Here is a 22,214-nt window from a genome sequence, read left to right as displayed (position 1 = left end):
AGATATTAACTGTATCACCAAAGGTGACATTTGTGATAAAAGTTAATGTTTCTGCTCCACAACCTTAAAAACTGCACAGGCCCGGCTGTGGGAGCGTTCACCTGACACCCACAATGAAACCAAAAATTTACTGAGCTCTCCTTTGGCCCATTTAACGACCGCCTCGGCCTTTTAAATGCACCTGTCTGAGTAAGGTTAAAACCAAATCAAATATTACTTTATGTAAACGCATTACCCAATGAGTTTCTATTTAATTACACTGTGCTTTCAAAGACACTATCAATCATGACTCTAGAATTTGTTCAGCGTTATTTCTGCTCTGAAATTGGACAAACCCCCATCAACCAATTACTGCTTTTATGTACTGTCATGTTATACGTTAGCATGCAGCCGTAGGGGATGGAGCTGTTGATGTTGGGCACAAAGAAAGCCACACGCAGAGTTAGGAGGGCTACGCACATCAGGATTAGGATCAATAAAAGAGATGTGTTTATCTGTTAGAGGCCCCCCACAGTAGGATTAAAAATCAGGCATTGACCGGTTTTGATGCTACTGTGTGTGTGGTGCTCCGATCTCAGCACACACACGTGGAGATTCCGTCCCACCGCCGATCTAGAATCGTCATCCAAGCCAGAAATAGCGCGCGGTCACTCGTGATCTACCAGAAATCCTGGAGAAGATGCAACGTGGAAGAAGATGTATGAGAAAAGGGAAACTAAAATAGGATAAAGAACTGGAGAAAATCCTGGAGGCAGGGTCCCGTTTTATTTATGCCTGCTTCCTTCTTCCTGACTCAGCTGACTTCGTGATTGGCTGCATTCCCTCCACATCAGAATTCATGGACTCGGGAGTCGACGGCTTTTTCCACACACGTGGTCGTGAATATTGAACAAGTTTAATATTTACGATTGTTGGCCGTGACCGTTTTTGGAGCCGATTATCGGGACAATTTCCAACTTAACACACCTCGGAATATCGGATACATTTATAATTCCGTCTCATAAGACAGAAGAGGATCGGACCTTTGCCGTCCCTGGTCAGAAAGAGGGAAAATCAGGACAAAAACAGCCGGCTCATCGTTACGTGGGTGGTCTGATTATACGTTATCACATCTAAAACCCTCCCTGCTGCATTAGCCTTCTGCATACATGCACACGTGCCTTTAGGTTTGCTTTAGGGTTTAAAAGATGATTTCTCATGTCCTTGTTCATGGAGGACGCAGATGTAAGGGTGTTTACAGCAGTTAAGGCGGCGTCGTCTGTGGTTATTTGTGAAATAAATCTCCTCCTTCAGTCAGATGACTCCTCTTTCACGTGTCAGTGCTGCAGATCAGGTGCTGTCATCGTGGGTTTTAACACAGAACAGCAGTCATTGAGGGATTAATAACGGATTCTCCTTCTTTTACCCGACGCAGTGAAGCAACGGAAATAAATACATTTATGACACACTGGTGACATAACCTGATTCACCTGCAGTGAATCAACAGCTCAATTAAGAGCCTATTTGCAGCCCCACAGCAGATTAGTGGGAAGAGTGGTCTTAACATCTAATTTCCCCATAATCTGCACTCAAAATGTCATTTTTAATGAAGCAAGTGTTGCCTCATTAAAAATGCCACTGAACATAACAACCCTAGAAAAGCACTATTAGTAACTTTTTAAATGGCTGTCATGGCAAAAGTTTTATTAAACATCTTTTCATTTGCACATTTAAGTGAGATGTTTTGTCCTTTTCCTTATTTATTGGATTAAGTATAAAACAGCCTGAGAAATGTACTCTGAGAATGAATGGAGGTGAACGCTGCAGTCTGGCACAGAGGGATGGTCGGATGCTGCTCCTTCTGAGGGGAGGAGCAGCTCGGGGGAGACGTGGACCAGCCACCAGCCACAGGGACGGGGGAGGCAGGACGGGGTCAACACAAGAGGCCCGAGGAACCGATGACCCTGCTGTCAGATTTTATATTGAAACCCTCCTGAAGCTCCTCCCCCTGATGTGTAGTCGCCCCTGCACATTTTCCCCGAGTCATCACACCCGAAAGGCCAGAAAAAGGAAACTGTTTCCAGTCTCGGTGGAATCGTCGTCAGTGTCAGTGTGTGATGAGGGTTAACTGTTTTCCTCCTCCCAAAAACCACGGAGCTTGCAGTGTTTTTGCTTTTCAGTAAATCAACGGAGCGATCCCAGTGGACGTTGCTTTCTATTACACGCAAACGTGCAGGTGCGTGTTTGTGCGCCGTGCTGACAGCTGCTGCCCGTGACTGATGAGCAGGATTATGTGCCGTTACGGCACTTCTTGTTTGTTAATGTGCAGTTTGAAGCCTCCAAAAGAAGGAATGATGGACAGGACTGATCAGCACAACACTGGAGGCAGTTTTAGGTGGGAAAACTTTGTTTTTTTTATGCAGCGGGAGGAAATGGTGATGTGTCTCCTGCTTTCATTACCCGCCTGCCAAATGCAAATGCACATCTTTTAATCATATCACACACAAACACACACTCACCATGTCTTTTTGTCCACCTGAGGGGAAGAAAGGTGGCGATATGGTGGACAAAGATGGATGGTTTAATATTCCATAGTTGTGTGAAAGCTCATCCTCCTCCAAACTTTTATTCTCCACAGCTGTTGTAAATCGTCACACAGTTCTTCCTCTGGATGTGTTCTGCTGCCTGTTTCATCTTCTTGCTCATTTTTAATGGATATAAAATCACATCATCTTCATTAGGATGGCTAGAATCAAGAAGGAGAACATTAGAGGCGTAGCACATTGGCCATGAAGCCAAAGTGGGCGGAGTTTGGACATGTCCAGAGGAGGGACAGGAAATATGTTGGTAGAAGGACGCTGAGGTCGGACCTATAGAGGTCCTAAGATGTGGATAGAGAGGACATGAAGTATTATAGGGACCTCTGAAGGGAAAGATGAGACCAAAGATCATGAGAAGACGCACAACTCTGCATCTCCATCTCTCATACATATGTTTTCATAATAAATGAGCTTTTACTAGCTTTAAAAAGTGACCTTTTTGTTTAAATATTCCTTCTTAGACCTGACTGTCCTTATTTTGATATAACAGTGAAGCCAAAATACACACAAAACTGATTTCTATACATATTTTTCAGGTTTTTATTTGTCCTAGTGACACTTGCAAAGTCTCACTGAGCTGTGATGCAGAGCTGCAGGACTACTGATCCACGCTCAGCCCTGGAAATGATCAGCCATTTCTGTCTTTTCCTGAAATCACTGAGTCCTACAGCAGGCGAACCTCGGACCACCTGCTGATCTGTGTGTCTACAGCAACTGTGGCTGTAAAAGTAAAAGGCGAAATCCTCTCGCCCATCTGTGGACACACCGAAATGACAATGAACAACTTAAAATGTTTCAGAATTCACCCAATTAGACACTATCCTGTTTTACTTGTACACACACAGCATCTACTGTATAGTTTTGGCATCTCTTTTTTTGGAATTGACAGGTGATTTTAGATTTTTGTCTTCAACTTCTGTGTGATTCATCCCAAAGAGAGTTTATGGTGTAGGTTATTGATAAATGAGTCGTGTTATTGCACCGGTCCGTAGTGGTGAATAGAGAGCTGAGCCAAAAGGCGAAGCTCTTGATTTACCGGTGGATCTTCGTTCCTCCCCTCACCTATGGTCATGAGCTGCGTCGGCTTCTAAGGTCACTAAAACAGGAACTAACTGATATAGTGTGAGTCCCCTCAATAGTCATTGATCCTGGTTCTCTTTCCCAGATACAAAATATATGGATATTTATTAAGTAAGCATTAAAATAGTTTCCTTCTATTTAACAGAAACTCTTAATTAACTCTTAATCGTTAAGCTTTGTGCTTTTGAATGCCGGCGGCTTTAAATGAGACGGCTCCAAATAAACTATTGTCCTTGAATAGCTACACATTCATATACAGTAAAGTCAACTAACGCTGCCTTGCCTGCAGAACAGCAAAACAACACGATGATGCACGAGCACACACACACACACACACCACACACACACACACACACACACACACACACACACACACACACACACACACACACACAAATATTCCTCCGGAATGACAAACACTTCTCGCCCACAGCAGATTGGCACTCTGACAACTTGCCATTTCACATCACTCTGCTCAGATGACTGAGATGCAAACAAGATATCGCTCCAAAGCGTACAGATGGAGAGGCAGACAGGCCGACTGACATGGTTGGAGATGATGTTTCTAATAAATCAATCATCGTTTGAGTGACGCTGATGCCGTGACACAGCGCGTCTCCTCTCCCCAGAGATCTTGGCGATGATGTCAAAGCTGGAGGCAGTCGGACCCAAAAAGTTAGTTTTAAAAAATGGAGCGTTCTTCAGAGGAGAACTAGCCAAGTCGACACCAGCTGCCTCATCAGAGCGGCTCAAGGCTGCTTTTGCCGGCAAGCCGGGGGTTAAGTGGGTTTCACCTCTAAAAGGTGGTCAATCTTGGATCACAACAAGTTAAACCAATCAAGTGGCCTCAAGTCTGATTAATCCACTTTGAGGTTCGCCAAGATGACAATAAGACCGAGTCACTGACTGTTGATAGCAGATCAATCGTGGAAGAAACGAGTCCATTGTCAGTGAAGAAAAGGTTCCTCTCCTACAGGGACTTAAAACTGACACCCATATACCGCTTAATTTAACACAAGTTCACACTTTTGTAAATGAAATTAATCTCCACAGAGGATTCCTTCCTGTAAGACGGAAGCAGAGTGGAAGTTTTTGGTTTGCAAGTCCCTCCGCACACTTTATTTTCAATATTTTAGTGGGTGGGTTTAATATGCTGTGAACTACATCTTTTATCATGTATATCAGATTATGTGTGTTTTACATCAGCAGTGTCCTGGTTACACAAACTGCCCAGATTAGCATTGTTCAGCTACAGCGCAGCCTTGGCTGTGACGAGGATTTTAGCTGTGGGGGACCTTCATTCCTCTTGATCTTCTGTGAGATGTGTCACAGCTGACAGTGCATATCAGAGTGGGAAGCCATGAGGTCAAAAGGACCGTCTCCAGAGCTCAGAGACACAATTGTATGGAGGCACAGACCTGGGCAAGAAAAATAACTTCTGCTGCCCTGAAGGTTCCCCAGAACACAGAGGCCTCCATCTTTCTGAAATGCAATAAGTTTGGAAGAACCAGGACTTTTCCCAGAGATGACTGGCCCACCAACCTCAGCAGAGGGAAAAGGTGGTGCTCACCCTCCCAGTACAGCCTGACAACAGTCAAGCAGGGGTTCAGAAGCTGAGACGGGAGACTGGTCGGATTTGAGGTGAACCAAAATGGAACTGATTTAACTTGAGAGGATCTGCTGGTTAGAAAGGAGGAATATCCCCAAATCCAGCTGAACCAAGCAGGTGGCTTCAGACCAAGGAGACTGGAGGCTGTAAAAGACCACACATCAACCTCTGAACTGCTACCTTCTGCATGATGTCACTTTTAGCTTTATGCTAATATTACATTTATAACATGTAACAGTTCCTCCCGATTAGTTTTTATCTGCATATTTGTGATGCTGATTAAAAACCGAGACAAACTATGATGTTATTGAAAGGCCATAATTCATGTATAGTCACAGAGGATCAGGACCTCAACATTTTTTTAATAGTTTAAAGCTGAAAAAAACTAAAAGAGTTACAACAGTACAGCATTTAGCACTTCAATCAAACTCTTTGAGGCTGCTTTGAGGTTTTACAGTTCGGCTTTTTGGGAAAAGCTGAACATTTGACCAAAAACGATAGCTAAACTTCTCATTTTAAACAGAGATGAGCAACCAAAAACAGTTCATTTGTAACTCTAATGTGATTTTTTCATTTTTATTTGCTGTTCCATTATATCCTCCACTCCTCATCCACTGTTGCCTGTTAATAATCCAGTTAATAATCCAATTAATAATCCAGTTATCTTGTTCGCGCCGCTCTGTTTGTTAGCATCGAGAGAAGTCGCAACATTTTCTTTCACCCAGAGAACAAAAAAAGAGATTATTTCTGGTTTCTATTTATCTTTTGTGTTATAACAAGGCAACACAACATATTTCTCAACTATGTGCACACAGAAAAACATAATTTACTCTCTGTTGGATCTTTCTGGCGTTTCGCCTTTTTTCTTTAGAACTCTGCGTTTATTTTTCCACGAAAGAAAGAAAATTCAAACCAGCCTGAAGGGTCAACGCAGGAGTCACACACACACATACACACACACACACACACACACACACACACACACACACATACACACACACACACACACACACAAACTATCTCTCTGCTGCTTGCAAGCAAAGGCTGAAACAATTAAATTCCATTGTCAATAATATATGGCTGTAGAATGGACCAGTTCGGCTGACTGGGATCTCTGGGATGATGGACCAGTTCGACTGACTGGGATCTCTGGGATGATGGACCAGTTCGACTGACTGGGATCTCTGGGATGATGGCTCTCACTGACCTTCTGTGGATAATAGAAATAAACTGAAAACTATACCGTCCATCGATCATCCATCCATCCATCCATCCATTCACTCATCCATCATCCATCCATCCATCCACCACCCACCCTCCCACCTATCCATGCATCCATCCATCCATGGATGCATCCATCATCATCCATCCATCCATCCATCCATCCATCCATCCATCCATCCATCCATCCATCCATCCTCCATCCACCACCCATCCATCATCCATCCATCCATCATCCACCACCCACCCTCCACCATCATCATCCATCCACCACCCATCCATCACCATCCATCCACCACCCATCCTCCCACTCATCCATCCATCCACCCTCCCACTCATCCATCCATCCATCCCCACCCACCCTCTGACTCATCCATCCATCCACCATCCATCCATCCACCACCCACCCTCCCACTCATCCATCCATGCATCCATCCATCCATCCATCCACCCCCACCCTCCCCACTCCATCCATCCATCCACCACCCATCCATCCATCCATCCATCCATCCATCCATCATCCATCCATCCATCCATCCACCACACCCACCCTCCCCTCACTCATCCATCCATCCACCACCCATCCATCCATCCATCCATCCATCCGTCCATCCATCCATCCATCCATCCATCCATCCATCCATCCATCCATCCACCACCCACCCTCCCACTCCCATCCATCACCACCATCCATCCATCCATCCATCCATCCATCCATCCTCCATCCATCCATCCATCCACCACCCACCCTCCCACTCATCCATCCATCCACCACCCATCCATCCATCCATCCATCCATCCACCACCCCCCCCACTCATCCATCCATCCACCCCCCATCACCATCCATCCATCCATCCATCCATCCATCCATCCATCCATCCATCCACCACCACCTCCCACTCATCCATCCATCCACCACCCATCCATCCATCATCCATCATCCATCCATCCATCCATCCATCCACCACCCACCCTCCCACTCATCCATCCATTTTAGACATATTTCTGAAAGTGATCTCAACACAACATGAGTTTTGCAAGACAGTGAAATGTTTCCTACATCGAGTGCTGAAGGTCAGGTCGGCGGTACCAGACAGTCGTGACATTTTCTTCTTGGATTTTTGGGCTGTAAAACATGTTTGAACGTGTTTGTAGGTGGAAACGTCTCACAGATTGTATCCGCTCAGCTTCCTTCACCCACCGTCACCATCCCAACATCACCGCACAAGCGGCGGCAGCATTCCTGAACCACTTCATCCGTTAGCTCCGGGCGAATGGGCCACTTCCTGTCGTGGAGCCGAAGCACAAACAGACAGCAACGCTGCTGCTGTCATCACAGCATGAAATGCAGCTTCTGTCCTTCTGTGATATTAAACCGCTGGAGTGAGGATGCACGTAGCTTTCAAACAAGTGCCCTGCAGAAAATAAATGAGGAAATAAGAATAAAGGGATGCAAGACATAATAAGACAGTTGGAGAAGTTACACTTAAGGGTTCCTGGTTGAGACTTTTAAGAATATTAAAAAAAATACTCATCCTCAGCATTGTGCATTCATCTGGGGCTTTCTTCTGGTTCACATCATTATTTTACACTGCTGTGTTTTCAGTGATTTACTGCAGGGCTATGTGCTAAGCTGCATATGGATATAGAACCTATATATTATTAGTTGTCACACTTGCTATGTAGCTATGTGCTACTGTAACTCTCCCCGCTTATCTGTGTGTCTCTCTCTGTCTATATTTAAATAAATGTCCAGAAGACTGAGATTTTAAGACTGTCGACTGTCTTTTTTTGCTCTTAGCAACATCGTGAGGCTCACAGATGCAGAAACCGGCCTCAGCTGCATCCGTCAGACTCCCTCTGAGCTCTCTGGCTGCTGCTTTTTGCAGGAAAAAGAAGGCAAAAAAAAAAAACAGCCATCGTTGCCATGCATAGAGTCTGGAGGCGAAGCTGAAGGAGGGAAAAAGGTCGCAGTCTGAATCCCAGTGAACAGCGGTGGGACTTAGTGGAGCAGATATCATCAGGCTGGACTGTAAATTGTGTCGAACAGACCGACTCACACATGCTGACCCGAGTCATGATGTTCTCAGTTGATTAAGGGATTCAGTAGTTAGTGGCTTTTTAACTAGAGGACACGATGTCTTTCAGAAGTGCTTTTGTGTCACAGGGGATGAAGATTAATACCTTTGAACCAGAGCAGCAGAGCAGAGGCTGTAAACAATACCTGGTACCTGTAAGTACAGTAATCTTAAGAAGGGATTGACAAATAATTGTCTTACAGGACTTAAGCCAGCTCGATCTGTTGACGGAAACTTTAGCTCTCTCCGGCTAAATTGTCACTTCGAGTGTCGCAGCATTGCAGCACGAACACAGTTTGTAGTCAGAGGCTGGAATCCTGCTTTATTTTTTCTACCGATTGCAAAAAAAAAACACTAATAAATAAAAAAAAAATCCTTCCCCCCAGCAGAGCCTGCTGCACCGTGGGCGAGTTGAGTATTTTCCATATGTGTTCCAACCCTGTGGACCTCCCTCCATCCAAACATCTGCAGCTCAGACTCACCCCTCGTTCCAAACGCAACTCCAGTCTAAAATACTCCAAAAGCCGCAGCGAAACGGACCTCTTTAAAACTCGATGGCTTCGTGACTTATTTCCATATTTGCACATTTTATTTGAATCACCATTGAGGATTTAGAAAAGAAAGTTTGACTCAAGATGAGGGTTTTTTATTGTTTTATAATTGCTCTAAAATATAAATCAGATTATATAGTGGGCTTTTTTAAAGACACTTAAAGTCTTACATCCACAGGGAGACAATAACATTTGTCCTTTTTTATTACTGGTGATAAATTTTAAGTGAATAATATGAGAACAATAAGTAATAAGAATCATTTCGGCTTATTTGCTGCGCAGAAAATGTGTTTCTACGTTAGCTCACGTCTTGTCTGTCGTCTAAATCTACCAGCAGAAGGCTGTTCTCAGCGGGGCCAAACGGGGGCCCTGAGCAAGATTTTCACGTGCACGTGGGGCCGGAACAAAGCGTGTGTGGTGTCAGAGTACAGCTGCTGTTGCCTTTGCCTCGCACGTAACGGTGCTCACCGTGCACCTAATGTTGCGCAACCGTGCGTCTCAATTATGCACTTGTGAGGACCGGACGACAGTGAGTTGTGTGTGTGTGTGTGTGTGTGGGGGGGGGGGGGGCATATTGAGCCATGTGTGAGGTCATCTAGGGAACGAATGAGTTCTCATATGCTCTCATACGTTCTCACCTATAGATCACGCGTCCATGTTCCCTTGTGTTCGTTTAAGGGATTTTTCATGGAGTAACATTTCCACGTGAAGTATGAAGCAACATTGCATTTAGTAAACAATATTGGCGGCGTGAATGTTTTCAATTATGAGCAAGCGTGCTGGAAGAGTGAACAGTGAAATGACTGGCTAACCTTTTGTATCATTCGCAATTAGTGTAAGACCTGAAGCTTAATTCTCTCTCCATCTTTTTCACTGTCTCATCTCTTGATTTAATTGGCATTACTATGTAAAAATGTGGACAAAGTCACCGAGCCTGCAGCAGTCTTCCTTTTAAAGAGATTATGGATGGAAGAGTTACCAGTGAGGGTCCAGCAGTCTTTAGTAATCCTCACAGAGCGCAGTTAATTAACTGGCCTTCGGTGCTGTTTTCCCTCTGTCTTTTCTGTCTCTGGTTGTATTTCTTTTTTTTTTCTTGTTTTTATCATTTATTTATTATTGTCTTTCTTTCTGCAAATCTCTGCGCAGACACACATCTGTGTTTAGGTATAATTAAAGTCCCCATCAAAGGAGAAATGTCTGTTCAGCATTTTCTCGTGAACTTGGGGGGGTGGTTGGAGAAAAGGGATAATCCAGCTCCCCAGAGCAGGTCCACACCATCCACACCAGCCTTACCTCCATTACATCTATCATGCTCTGCTTGTCTCACTCCTTTTTTATCCATTTGGGTCTCCGTCCCCACTCTTACAGGTCATCCTGTGTCCCTGAACATTCTGGAAGAAAGTAAGTCTTCCACAATCGTCCCCTTCCTTTCGGCAGAGTCTACCATCCGTCCTTCCTATCCTGGATACCAAACATGCCCGTCATTTCCTCTTCTCCCCTTTGTCTGCACCAACACTCCCATATACCGTATTTTCACGACTATAAGGCGCACCTAAAACACTGAGATTTTCTCAAAAATCGACGGTGCGCCTTGTAATATGGAGCGCCTTGTGTGTGGACTGAGTTCCAAAATCTGCTGTGCGCCTTTGGTGGGTGCACTACAGTAAAAGCTCCTCCAATCGATTAGCGGCACACCTACGCGTAAGGATCCCCTAAAATGGCGCCGGTCAAGCGAGGCGCATATTAATAAGGCTTACTTTAAACTGCAGGCCATCGAATATGCGGCTGAAAATGGCAATCGAGCAATCATTTTTTTTGTTTTCGCTTTATGAGGAGGCGACATCTCTCCATACGCGCGAGGACAACTGTTGCGCAGCGGCTGCCCGCGGATAACCAGGAGAGGGCAGCCATCTTCCCTAACCCTAACCAGGAGAGGGAGGCCATCTTTTCTAACCCTAACCGTAACCAGGAGAGGGCGGCCATCTTCCCTAACCCTAACCGTAACCAGGAGAGGGCGGCCATCTTCCCTAACCCTAACCCTAACCAGGAGAGGGCTGCCATCTTCCCTAACCCTAACCTAACCAGGAGAGGGCGGCCATCTTCCCTAACCCTAACCCTAACCAGGAGAGGGCGGCCATCTTCCTTAACCCTAACCCTAACCAGGAGAGGGCGGCCATCTTCCCTAACCCTAACCAGGAGAGGGCGGCCATCTCCCTAACCCTAACCCTAACCAGGAGAGGGCGGCCATCTTCCCTAATCCTAACCAGGAGAGGGCGGCCATCTTCCCTAACCTAACCAGGAGAGGGCGGCCATCTTCCCTAACCCTAACCCTAACCAGGAGAGGGCGGCCATCTTCCCTAACCCTAACCAGGAGAGGGCGGCCATCTTCCCTAACCCTAACCCTAACCAGGAGAGGCGGCCATCTTCCCTAACCCTAACGAGGAGAGGGCGGCCATCTTCCTAACCCTAACCCTAACCAGGAGAGGGTGGCCATCTTCCCTAACCCTAACCCTAACCAGGAGAGGGCGGCCATCTTCCCTAACCCTAAAGAGGAGAGGGCGGCCATCTTCCCTAACCCTAACCTAACCATGAGAGGGCGGCCATCTTCCGCACCTACTGCCGCGACAAGATAACCGCGCCCAGCCACATCACCAACATGGATGAGATCCCTCTGACTTTTAACATCCCTTTGAGCCACAAAGTGGAGAAAAAGGGACCAGCACGGTGGCGATACGCACAACGGGGCACGAGAAGTCGTCGTTCACCGTGGTTCTCGGCTGCCACGGACACGGACAGAGCGCTGGATGATGGAAGGCGAACACTCCTTCACAAAGACTATGAGGCAGCGGCGGGCAGGTTATGCCACCATATGCGGGTGGATTGTAGAGGCATGGGCTATGATACCGTCTTCGTGTATTGGAAGAGCTTTCACAAAATCAATGCTGAACCGGAACCGGTCGGTGAGTCCGATTCAGATGATGACAAAGAGGAATTCGGGATGTTGGACATTGAAATAGTGCAGCTGTTTAATTTAGATACAGAAGATGAAAACTTTGATGGTTTTGTGGCAGAAGAATGAATATTTTGTTCAATAAATCTGTTGTCATTTTTACTGTATGTTTCAGCATGCGCCTAATAATATGGTGCGCCTTATGTATGTTTTAAATACAGAAATAGCACCCGTAACTGAGACTGCGCCTTTTGATACAGTGCGCCTTATGGTCGTGAAAATACGGTAAGCGTGCACAGACCAGCACTCTCTCTCTTCTGGGGAGACTCTGCAACTCTTCTTGTCATAATCCCAATATCCGACGTCTCCTCTCTGTTTCCGACTGTTCTCTTTGCGCCTCTCTCTCTCTCTCTCTCTCTCTCACTCTCTACCTACAGACAGGTCTCCCTGTTCTCCTGCTTCGATCCACGGCGGCACCATTTACCCTGTAGGTCAACAGCACCAACCAATACAGTTTAAAAGTGATAGAATGTAATCAGTTAAGATAATCCTTCATCTGTCTCACAATGGGGACGTCTGCGATATTGCAGCCCAATAAGGAGACCCAGTTGTCCACAGTACAGAGGACTGTATAAAATAGTCCTTCTAATGAAGAATCTATGCACGAGTGATTGCATTAATTTGGAAAAGACAGTCGGTGGTGTGTGGAATGGAAACATTTAGGGAGGAGAGTGCCTCCTGAAACTTACTGCAGTTACTAGTGTGCCGGTGTCAGCGGGCAGGAATGAGTTTCTGAGAGTCCCAGGCAAATATTGAGGTGGACAAAAATGTGTAAAAGTCTCTCCACAGGAACGGAGAAATGTGCGAGTTTCCCGACTGAGAAATCCAGGGATAGACTTTGACCTTAAATGTGCTGACAGCACTAATCTTGTGCGCCACATCGCTGTCTTTCCCCTGCGGAGCTCATTCAGTTTGGCCGTCAGGTCTGCGAGGAATTCCAGGTCAAGTGGCGTCTTCGTGATTCGCGTTATGTGAATTCAGGAAGAAGCAGTCGCAGGCAGCAACGGATCCATAAACTGCTGCAACACTTTCCTGGGACTTGGCCGGCACAGAGTCAGATCAGGGAGCAGCTTCAACCTCATAACTTCGAAATAATACTGAAATAATAAGTCCTGTTGCTCTGATGGGATTTACAGCCCTTATCACCACTGTTGTTACAGCGAAACGTCTTCACGGCTTGACTGCTTAATGGATGATGCAGTAAAAAGAGGCTGTAATGAACCTGGAGCGCTACCAAAGCCAGTGCCCCATCTGTGGTTATACTGTGGAAATGGGAATGCTGTTGTCACGAATGCTTCTATTTCAGTGGTAAAAGCGTGGGGACCTTTTTTGACTTTAAATTAGCAAAAGCGATTTGCAAGAACACCTGTCTGTCATGTCGACAGATTGGTCCAAGTGCTGCGAGAAGCACTCGCGCAGCGATAAATCAATGAACACTTGCTGGGACACATCTTCTGACAGGGGACGCGCTCCTCGTCGCCGTCGCTACACAGAGTAACACGCTTGCAACCGCCTGCCCGCTGCCAGTGTTGTTCTGATAATGTCTGAAAAAAAGTGTCAGTGGTTTATTAAAAAGGAGCGGCTGGGTCTTCAGCATGGTCTTAGCTCACTGGCTTTGCTGGTCCAACTTGCATTTTTTTTGTGAGGGCACCAGCAAGCCGACAAATATGGCAGACAGGCTCATCCTTAGCTAACACGCTAACTGAAATACGTTGCTCTTCTGCTAGCCAAATGATGCTGTTCTTATGGTGAAATCAGCAGATTGTTTGCAGCGTTTTTTTTGCCTATTTCAGTTCAGGATGTTGATGTGCTTATTATTACGATTAAACTGCAGGATTCATTATGCAAATGTCTGTAAAAGAGGCTGTTTTCACACTTACTGGTGTGGACCCAATAATGGCACCAGAAGAAAGAAAAATGATACGTTGTATAAACATTCAGCTAATATGGGCCACATTCACACATGTTGGGTTTCACTCTGGTGTGAATTCTGCACCACTGGGAGACCTTCATGCCCCCACAGAGGAAGACCTCTGGTTCTGTTTTACCCCTGAGAGATAAAGGTCACGGCACTGGTCACGTCCTTATGTACGATTTCCTCCCGTCGCTCAATTATGTGTTTCAAAAATAAGAAGGAAAATTAATCACACCAAGACCGCCCAGACCACCTTTCAGGCCGGTCTCGGCGTGGCCTCAGTTTACCTCTGGTTCAAATTCAACGGGCCCTAAATTCTGCCTGTGTGAAAACACTTTGAATTTCCGCAAGTTCAAACAACAAAAAGCACAAGTGGTTCTTAGCGTGCGGTCAGAACTGATGCGTTTCCACAGTGGACACATCAGACCGCCGGACCTGAGGGACCCCTGGACAGATATTAATATTCCTCTCTAGGATGGAACCATTATGATTTATTTTCTCAGGTGCGAGTTTATTCACGTTATAATCAAATCTGTTATTTATTTTCCCTGTAGTTTGTGAACGATGGATGATAATTACACCCTGAACTTTTCATATTATTGGGATTTAAAGGACAGGTTTACCAGACAAGCCTACAACTCGTCATTTGGACTGTTGTATAAACCGCGACCTTGACTACACTTTGAATGCAATCAGAACGTAGCGGCTGCAACCAGAATTTTTCCAATTATGTGTTTATACAGTGCAGGCTGACAAGTTATTTTGAGTTTATTCCCCATAACAAGCTGAAAACTGGACTCTAGAGAAGTAGTAAACATCGAGGGAGTCCCATCACAGGAAGTTACTTCAAACCGAACATGTGTCTTAACTATACGGGCAAGTTATAACATATATACTGTAATGAATTACTTAATTATGTGTCAAGAACAAGGCAGGTGTGCACTTACACATACATTTGGAAAGAATCTGAAGGTGGACCCTGAAGGAATATCCATCCATCTGGCATGTGGGGGGGTTCCAATTCCCCCAGGAGGAGCATGGTGGGGGAGGGGGCATAGAGACCACCTGGATTTGCTTGCAATCACAGTGCGGTGATCCAGGATAAGCAGAAGAAAGAGGAGAGGTTAGCATGGCCGAGGCTCTGCTGGGGCATCGGGGCACGTGTTCGCTTCTCTAACCATTTTCAGGAGATTTACTGCAAAGCTGGAGCTGAATTTGAGGGAGTCGATGGACTAAGAGGAGAGTAACTGTCAACTCGTGAGCGGCCGGGAGGAGCTGGGATCCTGACAAATGCTTCAGGAGACTTTGTACTGGAGATGTGTGAGAAAAGAACCCGATCAGAACACTGAAAAATCACCACGTATTGCAAGTTCGCTCTGACTTCTGCTTTATGGTTGGGAGTCAGCTGTGCAGGTGATTCCATAAAGGACGAGGACATAAAGGGACGAGGGAGAACGCAGAGAATGTGGGAATGAATATAAAAATGATTTATCGCATAAAACACAGGAGGAATGCAGCCAGTTCTTCGGAATGGTCGGGGCTCATCTGCAAGCTTGATGGATGGATGGATATAAATGTCAGAGTCACATGTAAAAATGTCACCGTTGTTTAGTTTCAGCCACTGATGATCTGTGTGTCAGGCACCAGATGAGAACCCAAATGTGACACACGAGATTGGCTGAACACCGCTTTATTGTCGGACACAGACAACAGACAGGATTCTCCAGGGAGCGGGCAGAACAGAATAGTCGGGGGCAGGCGAGGTCGAGATCGGGCAGAAGGCAGACAGAGTTTACAGGGGAGCAGGCTAAACAGAATGGTCAGGAACAGGCAAGGTCGAGACCAGGGAGCAGGCTAAACAGAATGGTCAGGAACAGGCAAGGTCGAGACCGGGGAGCAGGCTAAAAGAATGGTCAGGAACAGGCAAGTCGAGACCGGGGAGCAGGCTAAACAGAATGGTCAGGAACAGGCAAGGTCGAGACCGGGGAGCAGGCTAAACAGAATGGTCAGGAACAGGCAAGGTCGGAACCGGGCAGGAACAGGAATACGTTGGAAAGTCATCGGGAACGAATAACGACCTGGCAGAGAGCAGGTGTGCCTCTGGGGTTTAAGATGAGCGCTCATTGGAGTCCTGATGCACAACAGGTGTGCGGGGCGAGGCGGCTCACGGGCGCGATTGCTCGCAGCCATGACACTGTGTTTGCATGTGCATCCAACAGTGCTCCGCGTATTAGCCCCACGATCTCCGATTCTCCCCTCTTCCCCTCCAGCTGTATTGTCCTTTTGCCAATTAATTGTGAATCTTCCCGACCGCCAGAATGAGGCTGGAGATTTGGTGTGATGCGGCTGCTTAATTTGCCTCTTCTGTTTCCTTTTGAAGTCCGTTCACAGTTTTTCTCTTTTATATTCCCTCACTCGCCTCCATTCTAATGTCATTGATTTATGCGGTTGCTTGCTCATTGTTTTTCCATTCCCTCTTTCTCTCCTCTTAATTTTCCACTTTTCGCTGTGCTGTTTCTATAACAACCATTTCCCCGGCCTCTGATTCTCACTCTTAATCCCGCTCATGCAATATTCAACCACAACTAGTAATCACTTAACTCATAAAATGCTCCCCCACCCCCATCTATCCTCTTGCAACCCACCTTCACTGCTTTCATCATTCACAGTCTTCCTCATCTGAATAATTGTGCGTGTTGGTAACAGAGATTAGTGCTCTTGGGCCAGGATAATTGCAGGGATTCATATAGAATAGAATGGACCCAGCTCAGGTCCCTGTTCCCTCTGTACCTGCTGCAAACATGGGCAGAGCATTTCCTGTTTACCACAAGTCCACAAATATATCACTGAGGATCTCCTCCAAGCTCAGAAAAGCTCATGTTCTGCTGTTTGCCTTCTGCCGTTTGAACAGAGGAAGATTATTGTGGAGCAGAAGTCAGTGCAGCTGGACACTGTTGTGTTCTGCAGAGTTCAAATCAAATGATCTCACATGAAACGGGCTCCTTTTAACTGGTATTAAAGTGTTTGCTTTTTGGGTTGCTGGCTGTGCAGCACGGGGACGGCGATCGATTACGAATAGACGCTCCTCAAAGGGAGCCCGTTCAGTAACGCATGAACAATAAACTAACAAAGAGCTCCGCAGCCTCTGTTAGGAAGTTGAACGTTTCACCTCCGCCAGTGGAACCCAAACAGCCACAAAAAAAGGTGCAGAATGTCATTAAAGAGGAACTCTACGCTGTATTTGAATGTAACAGCAACTATGATTTCAAGATGAATTATTTACGATGTTCCCACAATAGTTATTAGCTATTGAACAGGCGGCGTTGCGAAGGTTTGCAGCAGCAGTGACTTCCTCTAACACGCCAAAAAAATATACTTATAAGGCTGACTGGAGACAGGGAGGCGAGAGAGTGGTGTGTTTAACCCCCCCCCCCAACACGACGGTGACCTGTCCACCGCAGCCCTCCTGTCAACCAATCAATCTATCTATCTATCTATCTATCTATCTATCTATCTATCTATCGATCTTCTATCTATCTATCTATCTATCTATCTATCTATCTATCTTCTATCCATCCATCCATCCATCCATCCATCCACCACCATCCATCCATCATCCATCCATCCATCCATCCATCCATCCATCCATCCATCCATCTATCTATCTATCTATCTATCTATCTATCTATCTATCTATCTATCTATCTATCTATCTATCTATCTATCTATCTATCTTTATTTATATAGCATCTTTTACAATCACAATTGTTTCAAGGTGCTTTCCAGAATCCCAGGGCCTGACCCCAGACAAGCAACAGTGTCAGGAAAAACTCCCCTTTAACAGGAAGAAACCTTGAGCGGGACCAGGCTCATGTAGAGGACCCTCCTGCTGATGGGGGGCTGGGTAGAGAAGGAGGAGAGGAGAGGAGAGGAGAGGAGAGGAGAGGAGAGGAGAGGAGAGAATAGGCATAGATCATAGAGAATACCTACAGAAATACATTATATTAAGTAAATTAAGCTGCCAGTAGAGTCAAGTTGAGTGGGTGAGTGGGGTCAGAGGTCAGTAGGCAGCTCTGAAGGTGGTGATACCTGTATATGAATACAGAAGGGGGGGTGGGGGGCAGAAAAACTACACAAGAAATAACATCACTGGTGCTTGACGTCACAGGAAAGGTTTGGGTCCGAAGCGTCTGTTCGGTGGTGATGTGATGACACTGAGTCTCTGATCTCTGTTCAGGTCCAGAATGGTACCTGGTCAGGGTGGAGATGACTGTGATGGACGTCAATGACAACGTCCCCGAATGGGTCATGGTTCCGTCCCCGTACCTGGCCGTGGTTTCCCCCGACGCCCCTGCAGGCTCCCTGGTCTATAAGCTCCACGCCAGAGATGGCGACGAAGGCAACAACGGCGAAGTGGAGTACTTCCTGTCAGACGGTGGGTCCTTTCTCCTGCATTCTACATTCAGACCGTGAGATCAGTGGGTGGATGAAGGTTTTCCCGACAAATAAACCACAACATTTGAATGACCCGAGTTTATTCGGCTGATAAAATCCAAAATCATTTGCATTGCAAATCGCCCAAATGTAGAAAAACGGAAGAATATTAGACAGTAAATCTGCACCAATGTTGGTTTCTCACCGACACCCTCGCCAACACATTCGTCCATTCTTGAGTTTTGAGCGAAAGATTGCTGAAGTTCCTCACCGACCACGTTGTCCTTTGGATTCAAGTCTTATTGCAGCCTGTTATATTACATAAGCTCATGAATTTTAACACAACGCTGGCTGTCTTTCTGCATGTCACTGCTCAACAGCGTGGATTTGGCTGTCCGGTCGAATCCATCTCTTTTCTGGCACATGTTCAGCATGCATATACAAAGCTTTTGACAGCGTATGAAAAGCAGCAGCATTTACACGGCCTGTTGTTGTGCACGCTGGGCCACAGCACGCTATGAGCGCTCTCCTCGTGCTCAACGGCCAGAGGAAGAGAACAGGTTCAGGATGCACGCTCACCTTTGATTTCTCCTGAAAATAGCTTGGAATTGTCTTGTCGCGCTACAAAATATATCTTGTTTGCGTTTATTTGTCTTTGATGTCATTATCAAAGGGCAGGGGTGCGTTAATTCCCCTTTTTTTTGTAAAATGGGCGCCTACGTCGTGTTGAACCTCGTTCTCGTTGCAGGTGGCGAGGGCCGTTTTGAGGTAGACAGGAAGAACGGTCAAGTGCGGACGACGGGCCTTCCCCTGCAGCAGGACAGGGAATATCTGCTGACGGTCGTGGCTGCGGACCAACTGGGCAGCCGCAGCGTTCCCGCCGTGCTCTCTGTGGTGGCTGGATCTCGACCTCCACAATTCAGCAACGCCTCCTTCACCATCGCTCTGGCCGAGAACACCCCCGCCGGACAGCCGTGAGTTTCCAGACCACGCAGGAATTGAAATTTCACACATCCGCACGCGGGAGCACCGGCTTTCTGCCGCCAGCAGACGGCTTCATGGGTTTGAGATGACTTCCTTGTGCATGTGCACACAGCTGGATGTGGGTCTGCTTGCGTGTCTCTGACATCAACAGATTGATTTTCAAGTAGGGAACATGCACTATTTTCTCAGAACGCGTTCAATTTCCATCCCTTTTTCCTCATTCGTTGCGTGCGAGGTGAACAGCAGAACCCATCAAATGCTTTCAATCACTTCCTGATAGCCTGCCGGCTCCCAAAAAAGGAAGGACCTCGATAAACTTTTGCATATTTACTCCACGTCTACGTTCATCTTCATCATCGCTGCATGCTTGTCAGGATAGAGGTTGTGCAGTTTAAACCTCCCCCACATTATTTTGCACATTAAAAATAAACGCAGATCTTTCCCATATAGCCTATAAGACACTAAAATAAAGGAATAAAAACTCAACCAAACTTTACTGTGCACTCCCTTCTCCTCTTAACCTGTTCAACTATATTGCTTTTGGCAAAATCAACGATGGATTTGTTCAGCCATGACTGCAGAAGTAAAGCTCTTACGAGTCATCACAACTACGCATCTAATCTTTAAGCCTGAACCAAACAGCACAGGCGTGCACGTCTTTTACTGAAGCATATTCGTGTCTTTATTTTGCCTCCAGAAGGTTGTCTGACTTCTCTTCACCTGCAGTTGACTCTGTTGCTCTGCATTCAGTCTTTGGCTCTTCTGCCCGGCTGTGCTTTAAGACCGTTTGCACAACGGGAGCCTCACAACCACATCCATGCCTGTTCAAATTATTGGCCACAACAAAATCCAATTTACAGCGGGGGTCAGTCGCTGAGGTTTGCAGTGCAACTCATTTTCTGTAGCAGCAAACAGTGTCTAAGGTTGAGGGTGCTGAAATACAGCAAGGAACGCTACATTTATTGTTTCTGCCATCGCTAATTTGCTGATTAATAATAATTGTGGTCCTCCCAATCACATTTGGACACTTCCCTCAGCTTCATGGGGCAGCATCGTTCTCATCAAATGTGACCCGACTGTCTGTAAACACTCTAACAGACCTGGTGGTGATGCAGCTTTGGCTGAAAATTCCGTTGGCTTCCTCGTTGAAACTATTGCGGCGTGTTGAGAAGAAGCAAAAACAATCAATACAAGGTTAGCTCATTAAGCCATAAGATGTAGCATACATCATACATACTGTATAAGCAAAGAGGTGAGATCATCCAGCAGGCTGAATCACGTCATACACCCGCAGTAGTGTGTATTCCTACATGCTAATGAGGCTACACGTGGCTGACCTGTGAGCACAGGCACCATTAGCCCACCACTTGTTCCTCATTACCTAAAGGTGCAGCTAGCGGTCCTGCTGATGGGTGGCCCCCTCCAACCCTTCCTGCTTTACTGGCCTGGCGCCTGACGTCTTGACACTCTGCTGGGTGTCAAAGCAAAACGTGTGCTCATGGATGGGGATTTTTGAAGGAGCTGCAGTGCACGGGGGTCATTTATGGGCTGCAGACACTTCCTCACAGTACCACTAGTGACGAGTCTTCCGAAGAAATGCAAAATGAGCCCAGAATCATCCAGAACATCACATGTTGTCTCCCCCAACAAGGAAAATGAACGGTCATTGTTATCTCTGAACTGTACGACTGACCTGGACAGAGATATCGATCGACCAATCTGGATGAGTAACGCGAGGTTTTGTTCCAACTCATGTGTCTGTTGAGTTCAAGCCTGTGCTTTTCCCACTGTCCCCGTCTCCACAGATTCCTGGTCACACCTGTCGTGTCCTTCCAGAACAAACCAATCAGCTACAGTCTCCTCATCAATCCCAGCAGCCTCTTCTCCATCTCGGCAGAGACGGGAGAAATCAGCCTGACGCGTCCCATCGACTACGAGAGCGACCAGCACCGTTACTTGCTGTTGGTGCGAGCCAGTGAGGGTTTGGAAAGCATGAGCAGCGCAGCAGAGGTTTGTGCTTTTGTGTCAATAACCTTCAGCAATTAAACCATACGCTTAACACCAGCCCCTCCCCCCAGGGCACTGCCTAATATATATATAACTTCATTTGTCATAAAACATCCAACATCCTCAGGCTGAATTCAATTTGAATTACAGCATTTAAAAAAGCTGCCGGGTTTTATTTGTATCTCATTGATTCCAGGTGGTAAAATGGTAATAGTTCAATGTCGAAGCAAAAATGAGTGTCGGCTTCCTTAATGGGAGCCATTTCTAACTCGTTGGTGAGACTCGGCCTTATTAGGAGTCCCCTCACTGGTATTTACAGCCAACCCGCGCTGAAATCCTTCAATCTAGATAGTCCCCCCCCCCCCCCCCCCCCCTGTCTGCAGGGAGTATTCTGGAATTGTCAATGACAACTCTATTTTGTCAGGATGTGGGAGAGAGCCCTGTGTTTGGCTGCCACAGATCATCATTCCAGCCTCAGGTTAAATCATGTTGGTGAACCATCTGTCCTCAGCTGCTCTGATCTGGGAAACACAAGCAAATGAAAGAATTAGCAGGAAAATGATACGCGCCCTTCTCCACCCACATGCTTCCCTTGGCCAAGTCTCAGTCCGGCCCTGCCCTCTGGCCAAGGATTTCACACCTACAGTCGGATCGTTTGAGCCGCCATCAGCTTAGTCACAAGTCCACATAATAATGGACATTATTTTGAGGATAGTCCCACTCAAAATTGAGTTTAAATGCTTCT

The 22,214-nt window shown here is 46.3% G+C and overlaps 1 protein-coding gene across 1 annotated transcript in view; it reads left to right on the top strand.

Annotated features, from left to right (window-relative positions):
* si:ch211-186j3.6 (neural-cadherin) overlaps window positions 1-22,214 on the top strand; it is a 168,120-nt gene that overhangs the window by 32,771 nt on the left and 113,135 nt on the right. Inside the window, exons 2-4 of the mRNA XM_057025565.1 lie at window positions 18,282-18,479; window positions 19,227-19,452; window positions 21,268-21,472. Of these exons, the coding sequence (XP_056881545.1) occupies window positions 18,282-18,479; window positions 19,227-19,452; window positions 21,268-21,472 (629 nt within the window). The remainder of the gene's footprint in view (window positions 1-18,281; window positions 18,480-19,226; window positions 19,453-21,267; window positions 21,473-22,214) is intronic.

Source organism: Takifugu flavidus, chromosome 2 (assembly GCF_003711565.1).
Source record: "Takifugu flavidus isolate HTHZ2018 chromosome 2, ASM371156v2, whole genome shotgun sequence".
Lineage (NCBI taxonomy): Eukaryota > Metazoa > Chordata > Actinopteri > Tetraodontiformes > Tetraodontidae > Takifugu > Takifugu flavidus.
This window is presented reverse-complemented; position numbering and strand designations above follow the sequence as displayed.